Source organism: Microtus pennsylvanicus, chromosome 9 (genome assembly GCF_037038515.1).
Source record: "Microtus pennsylvanicus isolate mMicPen1 chromosome 9, mMicPen1.hap1, whole genome shotgun sequence".
Taxonomy (NCBI): Eukaryota; Metazoa; Chordata; class Mammalia; order Rodentia; family Cricetidae; genus Microtus; species Microtus pennsylvanicus.
Genome location: NC_134587.1, coordinates 13,168,751 through 13,183,922, shown reverse-complemented (window position 1 = coordinate 13,183,922; position 15,172 = coordinate 13,168,751). Strand labels below are relative to the sequence as shown.

The 15,172-nt window shown below is 41.9% G+C and overlaps 1 protein-coding gene across 1 annotated transcript in view; it reads right to left on the bottom strand.

Moving 5' to 3' along the window:
- Lrp2 (LDL receptor related protein 2) overlaps positions 1–15,172 on the bottom strand; it is a 123,914-nt gene that overhangs the window by 89,698 nt on the left and 19,044 nt on the right. Inside the window, exons 2-4 of the mRNA XM_075984402.1 lie at positions 7,611–7,718; positions 5,884–6,006; positions 5,179–5,295 (exon numbers count right to left, since the gene is read on the bottom strand). Of these exons, the coding sequence (XP_075840517.1) occupies positions 5,179–5,295; positions 5,884–6,006; positions 7,611–7,718 (348 nt within the window). The remainder of the gene's footprint in view (positions 1–5,178; positions 5,296–5,883; positions 6,007–7,610; positions 7,719–15,172) is intronic.

The window sequence follows — 15,172 nt, the reverse complement described above, 5'->3', positions numbered from 1 at the left end:
CCTTCATCTCGAGATTGTATCCTACGTCATTCCATCCCATCTATTCTATGCTATACTATTCGACATTGAATATTGAAATCTGTCTTCCTGCCTGAGACTGGACAGAAAACAAATGCAGGGGCATGTGAAGAACCCTGAGCTCAAGTTAGAGGACAGCTTAGACCACATGGCAAGGCCTTGCTGAGAGAGAGGGCAAGAATGGTAAGCTAAGTCAAAATTCTTATAGCCTTTAAATTGTATGATTAAATCTTGTGTGATTAATATATAATGTCCTAATGCGGCTGCCCGTGGTGGCACACCTCTGTAACCCCAGCACTCTGGAAGGAATCTATATGGTGTGTTCTAAGAAAACTGATGCCTCCAAAACACAAATGAATAATTATTATTATTTCATATCCAAAATATCAAGGCACTTTAGATGGAGCTATGCAGTAAAATCCCTTTTCTTATGGAACTCTCATTCTGTGTGAGGGGGTGGAATAACCCATCCGCATAAAGGATATCCAGAATATTGCAAAATAGAGCAACGTATACACAAAAAAGTAGAACAGGGTAAAATAATAACTCAAGAACTGTTCTGTGTCTTTAATAAATAAATAAATAATACAAAAAAATAAAGCATTAAAAAAAAACAAATGTAGAAGCCTAACACACAGCCTTCCTCATAATGTGCTTAATTTTTAGGGATGCGATTAGTTTTCTCTACCAAGGTTAAAGCAGAAAAAAAGAGAACAATATATAGAAAGAAAGAGGGGAAGGAAAAACAGAGAAACACTAAGGAAAATAAAAGTGAAGTTTGCTGGTCGGGAAGATGGACATTAAATAAAAAACAAAACAAGTAAAAAAAAAAAAAGAACTGTTCTATGTCAACAAAATATTGGTGACTGAGAACCTGGACAAGAATGCTCCTGGAAGCTGGATGGGTTGCAGGCCAGTGGATCTACATATAGTGATGGTGTATCTCAAGAGACAGAGAGAGAGAAAGCAAATGGATTCCTCTAGGACAGCTCTGTGTGGCTTCACTGTGACGGGGATAGAGGAACTGGGCAACAGCTAACTGTGATCTTAGACTTGTTATAAACACAGCTAATATTTTTAAAAGTTCTTGTTTGATGGACCCCAAATGAAAAAGATTTGTATTCCTCTTTTTCCTCACATTTCAGGGCCCAGAATCCTGTCTCGGTGTGAGAATGCTAACCAGGGCCAACTGTACTGTGATGTGTGCCCAGGTCACTTGAACAAGGCTCATTGGGCAGCCTGGAGAACTGTGTGTTCTTTACGAGAGCCGTCACAACCCGGAGTGACTTTAACTGTCTTCATTACTCCCTTCCAACTGTGGCCCCAGTTGGCGTTTCCGCAGTTAGACATAGAAAGAAAATGTTTAAATTCTGAAGTCAATAGAAAAGAGCCACTGGGGACAAAGCAATCGCGGTTGCAGGCAGACCAAATACCTCCGCTTCCCAGCAAGAAAGCCTCCATTGTAACAGGGATTTTACCCTTTCTTTAGCATTCCTAAGTAACAAAAGAGAGGGCTGCAAACTCACGATAATTAGCGATAGTTTTGCTTGCACCAAAATCACTCCTATCTGGTGCTCAATAAAACGAAATAATCTTTTTTACTTCCCTGAAAATGGCTACTATTTTTGAGCAACCAAAAGTCACTTCGGTATATTAAATGAATGACCCATAATTGGTGCATTGTTCTGATGTTTATCTAAGACTCCGCATGAGTGGTTTTCCTTGATGCTAATCCCATTACGAGTAAAATGGACTGCAGTTTTGAATCTTTCTGTTCCTTTAAGAAAAAAAAAAAATGGGCAAGTTGTTTAATATCGGGTGCCATTTTACAGATGACCAGATTGAGTAATAAAATAACTGGAGGGTGGAGGCGTGAGCCTATACCTGTTTCAAAGCTTTTAATATAGGCAGAAATATTCCTCAGGGTGTAGGATAACCAACAGTACCTAATGCGTATAAAAATATAGCAGGCAAAAGGCCAGAAGCATTAAGCATCTCTTCTGTCACAGGAAATTTATGTTGGGCGGGCAGGAGGCCTGGCCTCAAATTCAAAGTCCACCTGCCTCCCTCAGCCTCCCTAGTGCTGGGATCAAACGCCAATGCCTATTTCATATTGAGGTCATGGACAATCATTTATTGGGACCTTAATCCTTTTGCCTTTTCTCCATCCATTCCCTACCTTCCCCCTCTCCACCTCCCTAAGAGGACTCCAGCACATCATTCTTTGTCCCGGAAAGGAATTCCTGGAATGGACACAAGGTGTTCTGCCGTAGAGGGCAATGCCTTGGCTTCAGAAACTTGAAAGTGTAGGGATCACAACAGTGAGGTCTGGTCTCACTGGCAGAGCTACAAATAACAGAGCTAAGCTTCTTTAGTCTTCAAATATTGGAAAAACAAATTATCTGGAGTTTCTACATCCATTATTTTCTGCGCCTTATTTATAAGTATTTATAAGTATCTGACAGATCAAGATCCATTTCTGACATAACCTTATTTCTAAGAAAAGGGAAAGAAAAGTCATCATAGTCATAAGCTTGATTTGGGTTTGTCCACAGCAATGACTCCGAGGCAGAATATTGCAAGGGAAAATATGCCCGGCTGCTGGTTAAGTCTTATTTACCACTTGATCACATAAGGAACACTAAAGCAACTATAGCTTCTACATGTCCAAGCTGATGTTTAAAACAGCTAAGCATCAGCGATTAGCACTAACCACTGACATCACACACATAAAAAGACAGCTCGGCACGGCACACTATACAGAGGATTGTTGCTTTTGATGGAGCATCCCCTCCTAGAAGATCCATGCATCCGTTTGTTCTGTCTATCGGCCATTTTCAACCAAAGCAGCAAGGCTCCAGAAGACATTTGGCAATATTTGAAGACATTTTGGGTTATCACAATGAGAACATGCTACAGACATATCCTGCAATACACAGAACATCACAGAATTCCCAGAAGTAAAAGTCTTTTTAGAACCAACTAATTTCCAGGAGATCCAGGAGGGGCGGGGAAGGGGGGATGGATGGAAAACAGAGAATGCAACAAACAAAATCCAGACTAAAATATTCTAGGACAACTGACATGACTTTATCCTCCTTACCCCTCCTTTCTCCCCTACTCCCCTGCCTGCCACACACACACACACACACTTTCTAATTATTTATGTCTGTGAGCATTTGCCTGGACTTTTAAAGAAATCATCCACAGGAAAAACCATAAGGAATAACTATTTAGAATACAAGCTATCAACTAGCACACACCTTCAATCCCAGTACAAGAGGCAGAGGCAGGTGGATCTCTCTGACTTCAGAACAGCCAAGCTGTACAGTCAATACAGTGATGGAAGTTGGTGAAAACCGATTCCTTCTCCCCAAGAGAGCCAAACAATGCTATGGTTCCCATACACACACAACACATACTGGCGTTTTTTGGGCTTTTGGGCGGTTTTTTTTTGGGGGGGGGGTTGAAGAGCTTTTTTCCCTTTTTTTATATTTATTTATTATGTATACAATATTCTGTCTGTATGCCTGCAGGCCAGAAGAGGGCACCAGACCCCTTTACAGATGGTTGTGAGCCACCATGTGGTTGCTGGGAATTGAACTCAGGACCTTTGGAAGAGCAGGCAATGCTCTTAACCTCTGAGCCATCTCTCCAGCCCCCTTTTTTTTGTTTTTCGAGACAGCATTTATCTATGTAACAGCCTGGTCTGTCCTGAAACTCACTGTAGACCAAGCTGGGTCCCTTCCCTTTCTCACCATGGTGCTATCCCACCCAGTTTTTCCCAGAAGATCCAAAGCAGTTGAACTAGCAACATTGCCCTTGGCCAGAGGGTCCTCAGTGGAAACGTTCCAAAGACTGGCTTTTACTCTCTCAAAGCAGCATTCCTTCAGCCCCAGTACTTTTGAAGTAAAGCTTCATTTTTACACATTTGTGGATAAGGGATAAACATATATACACAGCCTGTGGGCTGGTGGCGTAGCTCCAGGGGCTCCTGGAGGATGGACCTTTCTCCTTCTGTAGTAGCCAGACAAGCTGAGTGAACCCTAGTACCGCAGTCTTTCTTTGCAAGAGACTATGATGCCTGCCCCGCTGTCCTAATAACTGGCATTTATGATGTTCTGAATTCACAAAATGCCGTAATATACCATCCATCACCATTGCGTGGTGAGGGACCTAGTGCCTGTTACAAAATAGGAAGTCCTTGATTCATGTTGTGGCGTTGCAGGCAGGCAGGTGTGAACTTGCGCGTGCACACGCATGCGTGCGCACACACATCCTCTCAACTCTAAAATTGCCAGTGGTCAGCCAGTTATCGCCACAATATCCAAAATGAAAGTAAGCAGAATGGCATTCCTAGTCCTCCTGCCTCCAGGATAGCATTACAGGGGTGTACCACCACACCTGGTTTATGCAGGGGTGGGGATCCAACCCAGGTCATGATCCCTGCCAGGCAAACACGCAACCGGCCCCAGCCCGTGTTCTTATCCAGGGTCTCACTGTGTAACCCTGGCCAGCCTAGAACTTGTTATATCGACTTTGTGGCTGGCCGGGAACCCCTAAAAGCCTGCTTGCCTCTGCCCCCCATCTCACCCATCACTGGAGAGTTTTATATAAACCTCAAAGGAAACAAACTCCTCTTTGCTTATTTCATAGTATACAGTATAACGGTTTCTATTTTGATTGCAATTACTTATCCATTATGCAGAGAATACTGTGATTTATCTGCCTTACTTTGTGGCAATCAGTTACAAACCAATCTAGTTATCATTATGCAGAAATACAACTTCAAAACCTAACAAAATAGTCAAAAAAAAAAAAACAGGAGAAAAACTAAGTCGTTTTACCCAGCAATGTAATAAGACTATAGATTTTGATGCAAAATGGAATTTTGTACTCATTATTCAATGATCTTTGGGCATTCTGCTAATGTTTAAAGTTTCTTCAACAACTTGATGTGCTAAGTAAAGCAGGACACACAGAACGTCTTAAAAATAGACTGCTATCAGTCCATCACCCCTAATCCACAAAAGAATCTGCCAAGAGATTTCAACAACAAGAGGCGTATTGTAGGCATTTCTGTCCATCAACAAATCTAACAAGTTGATTAAAATGCCAAAGGCGAAACTGAAGACAGTGCAAAGACCGAAGCCGACTCACGGCAGTTTCTCTCATCGGATCCGTCGGGGCAGTCGTTGACGTGGTCACACCTGTACTCCCTGGGAATACACTGACCGTTGGAGCATGTCATCTGCTGACTTGAGCACGTGGTCCCAGCTGGGAAGGAAGAAGAATTATTTATTTTATTTCTGTGTACAGTGTTCTTGCCTGTATGCCAGAAGAGGGCACCAGATCTCGTTACAGATGGTTGTGAGCCACCATGTGGTTGCTGGGAATTGAGCTCAGGACCTCTGGAAGAGCAGTCAGTGCTCTTAACCTCTGAGCCTTCTATCCGGACTCTATAAATACACATTTAAAAGTCAAGCTGTGGCACCTTTAATCCCAGCACCTGCAGATCGAGGCCAACCTGATCTACAGAGTGAGTTCCAGGACAGGCACCAAAGTTACAGAGAGAAACTCATCTCGAAAACCAAAAAGGAAAGAAACAAAACAACAAACACACACATATTTAAAAGTTATATGACGGAGGGTGAATTAGGATATGGGAAAAGACTGGTAAGTACAGGGTACCAAGCTAACCAATTCCAGTCCTTGAAGGTCTAATTCTGTAGTATAACCAACCACAGTTGGTATGACCTAGCCCCGCCCAGTGTTAATGAAGAATCTGCTCACTGTGTGTCACCTCTAACAGGTTAGACTTCAGGTGTCAAAGAACCAGAAGAAAATGCCGCTCTCAACACTTACGGCAATTCTGTTGCTCATCGGCGCCATCTGAACAGTCCTGGTCCTGGTCACACACCCAGGAGAAAGGGATGCAGGTCCCCTCGGCAGGACACCGGAAAAAGCCTGATCCACAGGACCGTGGAGCTGGAACAAAGGAAAGAGGGCTTATGCTGGCGGACATCTGCCCCCTGATGCAGCAGAAGCGCTTGGAGAGAACCTATGGGCTCTTGCTCCATCTCATCAATGGCATCCAAACAGGACAGGTGACCCCAAATAATATATAAACAGAGAGCAAAGCAGACATAGGCACACACAAACTATCAAACATACATACACACAAATCTAAGGCAAAGTTATCAAAATCCAATTTATATAAAAAGTTAACATGTTTTTGCTACATTTCTAACATCCAATAGTGAAAGTGTCATGTGATGAGATACTTGTTTTAGGGATTTTGGTGAGTTCTGAGCCTTAATGTGTGCATCCTAAAAGTGAAGTAAATACTGTGTGTGTGTGTGTGTGTGTGTGTGTGTGTGTGTGTGTGTGTGTGTGTGTGTGTCTAAGAGCCATGTAATGCGAGCTGTCATTATCACAGGGCCTCGAAATGTCTGCAGACCTGAAGACTATCCATGTATGCTTGCATCCTAGAATAACTGTTCATCCATTCAGCCCCTGTTACTTAAAAACAGGCAGAGCCCGGGAGTCAAAGCGTATTATTCCAGATCATGTGAGCCTGTTCCACAGTATCAGCTTCCACAACCCCAGCTCTGCTCCTTCAAGGGATGACTCGGAAAATAAAAGCATCAACTAGGGACTAGCAAGAATGCAAAAATATCAGGGTCTACCCCCAACACGGAATAAAAACTTGCAGCATTACAAGCTCCCAGGTAACCCATTTGTGCACGAAGGCGTGAGAGGCCCCAGACTCTTGCACTTCTTTCTTCCCATTCTCAAATGCACCGCTGGAGTCTGGCTGCTCAGCGGTGCCATGGAGTGGCCAATTCAAAACAACCCTCATGCTGTCACCTGCCTTCCTGCCTGGGATGATAACTTCTGTCTGTTGATCTGTCAGAAAGAGGGACTTCGAAGCCCGGTGACTCATCACCTAGGACAGGTCATGGGGAGCAAAGGTCTCAAGGACAGTGACTTGAAACCAGCCTAAGACACTTGTGGCCCCTGTTCTAAATGGCTCAGCTCATCCGAAATCTACTCAGAATAATGTTGAGTGATATATACATAAAGCTATATGAAGGGATGTGGAAAATGGTTTCAATAACTAAAATAAATTTCAGATTTAAAATATTATGGTGCTTCACTTAGATTTTTTAATAACGTAAAACCAAACTTGCAACTACTGTAGGTTCTTGGTATTAACTCACAAGCTGCTCTGCACATACATACATACACACACACACACACACACACACACACACACACACACACATGTAGCTCTCCCTGGATTACGAACCACAGTAATTCACATAGCATCGTTTGATTTACAGAATCACCCAGGTGAATAACAAACAAACTATAATTTTCAAGCTTCAAAAAACCAAGTATAAATTCATTCTCAATAAAGGTCGAAGTCACAGGCTCGCAGCAAGGATCTGATGTAAACTCAGACTCTCCCTCAAAAGCGGACACTAACGGCTGCTCAGAAGCCTTAGCCCAGCCCTGGGTCATCCACCGAAGCACAACCTCATTAATGTCGTTCAAAACAGAGCCAGGTCTGGCTCCTCCTCACTTACGACAGCCAATTTCATCTGTGTCATCCAAACAGTCTTTGGTCCCGTCACACCTCCAGGCTTCAGGGATACAGTATCCATTGTCACAGCGGAAATTCCCACTGCCACATCCTGCAAGAGCCAAGAAACAGACATTGTTTTAAGACTTAAGATGTTGAGAGACATGCCTCAAACAATAACAAAAAAAATTATGATATTTCTTGATGGGAGGGGAGGTGGGGAGGAACTGGGAGGAATAGAGGAAAGGGAACCTGTAATCAGAATGCGAGAGAAAAAAATTTTCAATAAAAGAAAAAATAAGTTGTTTCGTGAAAGAAATACAAGTTAGAGATGAAATGAAAAATATTCAACTATTTAGTAGCAAAAGAATGCAAATTATGTGTCAAGTTAGGAAAGCAATTTCACACTGATAACATGAAAGACATTTGTTTGGATGTCTGTAAGAAGGATATTTTCGGGCACAGTTGGTTAGCATACACCTTGACATGACCTGTCCAGGAAGTGGTTTGACAGCGTGCACCTTGCTGTTTAAAATGTTTACTCTGCCAGGCAAGCAGCACACACTTTAATCCCAACTCTCTTGGAAGAGAAATTTGGAACTTCCACATCTACATCTCCTTTTCCTAAGGAACTGCATCAAATAACATAGAGATTCTAAATATTTTCATCACGATATAAACTGTCTAAACCACAACACTCCTATCCAATAAGAAGGTCATACTTTCTCTTGTCTATGTCCTGGCATATTAGGAATCTGTGAAAATGGTTAGGAAGAATTTATCAAAGAAACAGAGGCAAATGTTAACCAGAAAAGTTAGCACAGAGTTTTAATCCCCTTCCTATTAAATGGATTTTCATTACTAAACTATATATAGGGAGTTTAAATTCAGATCAACTGCCTTTTTCCAAAAACTAATGTGAATGTTGTCACGCAAATTTCTGCAACCGAAGTGCACAAAACTTGCTCCAAAGATTAGCACACCCTAAGCGGCAGTGAGGATGGAAAGGGGTGACAAACTCATTGTGCTTAGCAAATATATTCTGCATGGCTCTTGGGGACTAAGCTAAGAGTTGGAAATACTACAAGCTATCCCAAATATCTGGCCAACGAGCTTCCCAAGAATTTTGTGCCAAATAGAAAATTTTCTTCAAAGAGGGCAACCAACACAAACCCAACTTAGAGAATATTCAAATTAATTTCACAAACCCAAGGAATCGGAGTATTTTTTTTTCAAAGTTGGAAAAATACTTGTGTATTTTCTTTCTGTATTTAAAAGCAATCATGCTAAATGAGAAAATTCAGGTTCCTGGCTACAATTAACCCCACCTTAGCTAAATATACAGATCAATTACCTACCCCTAGAATAAATAAACAGGATGTTCTCCTGACTCGTGGAAAGGCAGGCATATCAACAGCGAGACATAAACAGAGCTAAGTGATCTATTTCTAGGGAATATAGGCTACTTTGTTCATGGAATGTTCAAATCTGATTGTCTGGTAGTGACACCCTGATTTATAATGTATGCCGCAAATGGTCAGAAACTTCCCTTGGCTAGATGGTGGTACCGAGTGGTACAGGAGTACGTACCACCCAAATACCTTCTATAGACTAATGCATGGTGGTGGTTGGCGGTGCGGGCCTGGGGTTGGTGGGGCAGGTCTCTTATCAACTACCTTTAAAACACAACAACCTCCCTTGCAAAAATGCCCCTGAGGAATGTACAAATTCACTCTGGAATCCCAGAACTTCTCATTGGATTTTGTTCTACAAAGCAATATTTCCCTGGGAGATTAGGGGCTTTGGAGGTTCAACTGTTTAACACAGCATATATTAAATCACTTTTATCAATTAGGTCTATTGTGAGTAATCCAACATAATATTTATGGGCTTAATGTGTTTGTGTCTCCTAATAGCAAATCACTCCTGATAGAAAACATCATAGCCACTGTAAAGACAACCTGGTCAGGCTTTTATATTGTTGCAAAAAGACAATTCTTAGGTTAGGATATTGAACATATACATAATTGATAATATTTCTTACATAATTTTTAATGTCAAGTCAATTGAAGTTTGTTTATCTTAATCTTGCTAAAATGCCAATTAATTACAAATAGACAAAAAAAATTTTGAAACATTTCAAAGCCAATTATTTAAAATTAAAATTAAGAATGAAAACTGATGGGAAATGTTGGCATTTAAACTATAGGCCATGATTTCCTGTTAGTCTTCCAATTGCTACATTATCTAAATGTAAAACCCAATTTACTCAATCTATCAGTAGTATTTTCATGATAATTCATTTGTCAAATTCATCTTTTCAGTGGGACTTCATGCCTGCTATAACTCTATGTTATAGTTATAAGTGCTATGACCATTGTTTGAAAATATCTCTCCAGAGAAAAACAAACAGACACTTTGTCATTGCTGTGTGGTCTCTCCACAGCCAGCCAAAATCCTGATTTTTGTCAGAAGTGTGTCCTTCATTCTACCCCGAAGAGAATGTGTGTTTAAAAACCAACTGTTCATGGAAAGGTCTAGCGTAGGGCTTGAGCATAGTTGCAGGTGTCCCCAATTTCAACTGATTCAGTATTAATGAATCAGCCTAACTCGCAAGCCCTGCAAAGGTGCCTGTCAATCCTTATGGTGACCGTGCGATACACACCTGGTTGCAGAATGCTGCATCAATGAGCTTAGCATTCATTCAGCAGCAAATAGAAAGAAACGACTTGAACCGTGCGACCCCACACTAGTAAACAAGCCCCGCTGACCGCCGTTCTGCGTTCCCTTGTGTGCACGCCAAATATCCCAAACTCAAAAATGAACGTGGACTTTTCATTTCTTTTTAACTTGCTATCTATTGTTATTGATTTCAGGAACCACAGAACTCATGCGTTGTTGGGAAGGAAGTGTACTAAGATTTGGGGGATTTCACAACACTCAGAAACAAAGGGAAATTCAAAAGAAAGGGTGATACGGTCTGGAAGCTTTAATCCAACATGGAGCTGGATTTCACCACCTTAGAGCCCAAAGGCATTGGTGTTTTCTTCAGAAGTAGTTGACTCCAAAGCTTCAGGACCTAAGTGTTGGGCTAAGAAAATGTTACGATAAGAACTGGACCAGCAGATAGTGCAGAGGAGGTAAGAAGTTAATTGTTTTCCAGGGCAAAGGACAGCCACTAGATTGAGAAAGTATTTGTCTATCATACAGTCTCCAGCGGGGCTCTGAGCACTGTGGATAACGAATGCACACATCAGGAAATCAGTAACAGAGCAAACAAGGAATGGGAACCCATGATCTTGAAGTTAGAAAAACGAAGCCAGATATGGCGTCCCATGCCTGTAATCCCAGCACTCAGGAGGCTGAGGCAAGGGAGGGTTCTTGGGTGAGAAAGCAAAACTCCTAAAATCTGCTTTCAAGGCTGACCTTGGCTTCAGAGTGACTGTCCGGCTAGCCTGGGTCACTTAGCAAAAATCAAAAAAAAAAGAGAAAAGCAGAAAATGAATGAATCAACTTGAAATAAAGACAACAAAGAAGTTGAGTTTTTTTTACCAAAGATTATTTACGTGTATGTATTTTCTTACATGTACAGCATTGCGTGTAGGAATATGCAAATATGTAGGTCTCCAGAGTTGGAGTGACAGGTAATTGTGAGCCACCTTAGGTTGCTGATGGGAACCACAGTCCTGTGCAAGCACAGTGTGTGTTCTTAACCACTAAACCACCGCTCCCGCCCCTATGAAGAAGTCTTTAAAGAGAAAACTATGCATCATTATAATAACCTTTTCATTCTTTTTTCTAATTTTGTGGTATGTGTGTATACGTGTGCACGGGTAGGCCAGAGACATTGGCCAGGTGGTTGCAGGCTGCTCATCACAGGTGTCAAGATGCAATACACAACCTGGTCACCTGTCCCGTTCCTAATCCTAATAATCTAGGTTGCATTAAAATTCTCTTGCACGAGATCATGCATTAATTGGTTTTGTGGACTTTATTCCTAAACATTTGACATCTGCAAATAGGAGTCTAATAGTTTATGAACTAGATTAAGGGTACAAAAAAAAAAGTCAGGTTCCATTTAGTGTTCTGTTATGAAAACCAAGCCATGAAAACGCTTCATAGGAAGCAAGGGTGTGGTCTTGCTTCACTTCCAGTGAGTGCATTGACTGTCCAGTCACCATCAAGCTGAGTAGGATCGCCCATATGATTTGTTACCCCAGCTGTCATTGAAACAGCACAAAGTTAAGCAGATAACCCTCGATCTCCAAAGGAGACTGACCTTCTATGTAGGTCAGAGGTGGAAATTATCCTGCACCATGACTCATTAGAAAGATCAGAGTGATGTCAAGGGATCTGAGATGGAGGGCAGAGAACACGGGTGAATTAAGGAATTGCTCTGCATTTGTTTTGAGATCCAGCGAAGGAAGAACAGTCACCGAGATTTCTTTAGTTGCCACACTTTGAGAACAGACACACGAACTTCCTTCCCCAGGGGGACCCTGTGTTTGGGAGGAAAAGCATGTGTGAAGAGGAAGGATCTGGGTGGACTTCAGACAATGTTCCTCCGACAGCCATTTGCCTCTTGTCTAAGAAAATGTGCGAAAGGGTTAAGAATAGGGGCAGGGCGGGGTGAGGGGTGTGATGAGATGATTGATAGTTCAGGCAGATAAAAGAATCTGACCTAAATCCGATCCCCAGACCTCAGGGCAGGAGAGAACAGATTCCAGGAAGTTGTCTTCTGACTTTTACACCTACACCATGCACTTGAACACCTACACACACACATACACACACACACACATACACACACGTGCATGCACATGCATGCATGCACACACACTTTAAAACGAAAAAAAATTAAGTGGAGTTTGGGGGTGTGGAGAGATGGCCTGGCAGTTAAGAGCACTGACCGACCTTCAAAAGGACCTTTCCAGGGAATCTAGTGCCCTCTTCTGAGCTCCATAGGCACCAGGCATGCACATTATACACACATAGATGCGGTGGAAACTCATACATATAAAGGTAAATAAATCTTAGCAAAATTTAAAAATAGACCAAATAATGTGATGTCAAAATTACTAAAGCCACAAAAATAGAATCCCCGATTCCTATGTGCAAACATTATTTTAGTGTTTATGGAAGAAATCAAAGAGCAGGACTCTTATCCACAGAGCTCAAACCATTGGGAACGTGTTATCCAATACTACTATTTATTGGATACATAGACATATCAATTGGATCCTCTGGATGAATGAGCCACAACAGGAAAAATGTCTGTCCAGTTCAGACTCTCGACCGCGTTCATTTCGTCACCTCATTGCCCACAACACAAATTCACCAGAACATGTCTGCAGTGTTTCTTCTGATTTCCAGTGAGAGATTGCTGACCGGCACAACCCTGTGAGAGAGTATTAACAGCCCCATTTCATAGATGAGTTACTCAGCCCTTACGTTCACACCTAAGCATGCTGACTCCAAGATTAGAACGTAGTAGTCGATAATTTAGGTCTCAATAAGTAGACAACAAAATGACAGCCAAAAAAACTGGATGTGATGGCACATGCTTGTAATCTATTTCTTACACTGGATGGCTGTGCCCTGCTCAAATACAAAGGCCACCCCCTCTGGCCACCAACTCCCAGAATCTCTAAGCAGTTTGAACACTCAAAGTTCAAAATGTGTTAACATGAAGGATCACCTAAGAAAGCCCCTAGAGTAAATTCTTCACTTTGAGAAGATAATAAAATTTCTTAAACAGCCAATTGCACTCCTTCTCGCCCATCAATGAGATCTGAGATTGGGAAATAATCACACTGCAGCTGCTGGTACCAGTAACGTGAAAAGAACTCCCCAGGGAGTGCGATAAAGAATCTTAAGTTGCAGGGAGGCCTGTTTCACCCTGGAATGTTCCAGAGCATCCACGGGCTTCCCCGTTCTAGGGGAGGGAGAGGTCAGGCCAGGAAAGCCAAGACCAGATATCAAAAATCCTAAAGGACTTCTTCAGTAACGCAAAGGCTGTGAAAGCCAGGGCCATAAGCACACGTTCCTCAGGGTGAAGTCATCAGAATCAGATAATTTCCTCACTATCCTCTCCTCACTCTCAACCAGATACACTCGCAAAAATTTATCTGAGCTGGAAATCCATTATGGGTCTAAAACATTACTCCCGGCCTGAACCAAAGAAGTGGAACTGGGTCTCATGTTTTCTTCTGTTAGTTTGAATTTTCTGCAATGCTTCCCCTAGCTGCTAAGTCAAAGGGTCTATAGAGGGATTTCCCATACTTCAAACAGCAAGCCCCAACCTTCCTCTCCCCGTAGGAGAAGGACGCTCATAGGATGTTGAAAAGAACACTCTAAAAGAGGAAAATTTAAGATGCTCTGCTGGCCCCCATAAATAAGGACCCAATGAATCAAACTGCTTCAGAAAAGGGCAACATGCCCTTCAACACTTAAGTGATTTAAAATAGCTTGAAAAAAATACTATAAATCACCCCTTCACATAGACTCAATCTCTTTCCTAACCCAGATCAGTCAACGGATATCTATTGACTTCCTAAATATATCAATATTAGAAAATAGTTGAATGATCTCAAACATTAAAAACAAAAGTTTTTCATGAGAAACAAAGGCACTTTCCTGCTGAAGGGTTTTAAATGGTACAACAAGCCCAACACAACACAGAGTGCCAAGTATTGAATCGATGAAAATGGCGTGGGTGTGTGTATTAAAGCTGCTGGTGGGATTTTGGTCATCCTAACAGGCAGGTAAAATCAGCAGGCCTTCACAATCAAAAAAGAAATGGTTTGATATTACCCTCAATTGCCAACAGTAAGAGCAAAAAAGATTTATTCCCTGTTGGAACTGGGGAGCTGGCTCAGTGGATAAAGGGCTGGCCGTGCAAGCCTGACGGAGGTCGGTCTCCAGAACCCACACAGAAAGCCAGAGTGGTGACACATGTCTGCACCACCAGCATTGATAGGCACGATTGGAACAGGACACAGGAGAACTGAATGGAAGCCGAGAGCCAGCCGAAAGGAGAAACACTCTACCATAGCATTTGTGCCCACACAGACACAAATACTCACACTAAAGAAACTTGATTTTCTTCCTCCTGCCTCCATCAACTGTTAATGATTACAATGTTACAATACTATAAAAAAATGAAAAGGAAGAGGAAATAGGAGAAGAAGGGAGAAGAAAGTGTTCAAAAAGGAGGAATGTCATTCCTAGACACAGAATTCAACGACACCGGACCTCCCAGGCATTTAGCCTTTGTTTAAATTACATCTGGTACCGTGTACCTCCTTCAAGCAGGTACAAATAGCAATTCAACATTTATGGCCCAATCCATGTTTCGCCAACATGTCATTGCTATGTGCCTTTGTAAGTCACAAATTACATGGTAGGAACTAAGTTGCTTCTCATTCAGAATGTATTTTCAGAAAATACATATCAGGTTAAAAAAAAATATTTTTTTCTGTTGCAGCCCAGTGTCATTTTTAGCCCTGGCTTGTTATGCCTGGGTTCATTCAAAAAAGCAATGCAGGCCTACGAATCACTCCCAGG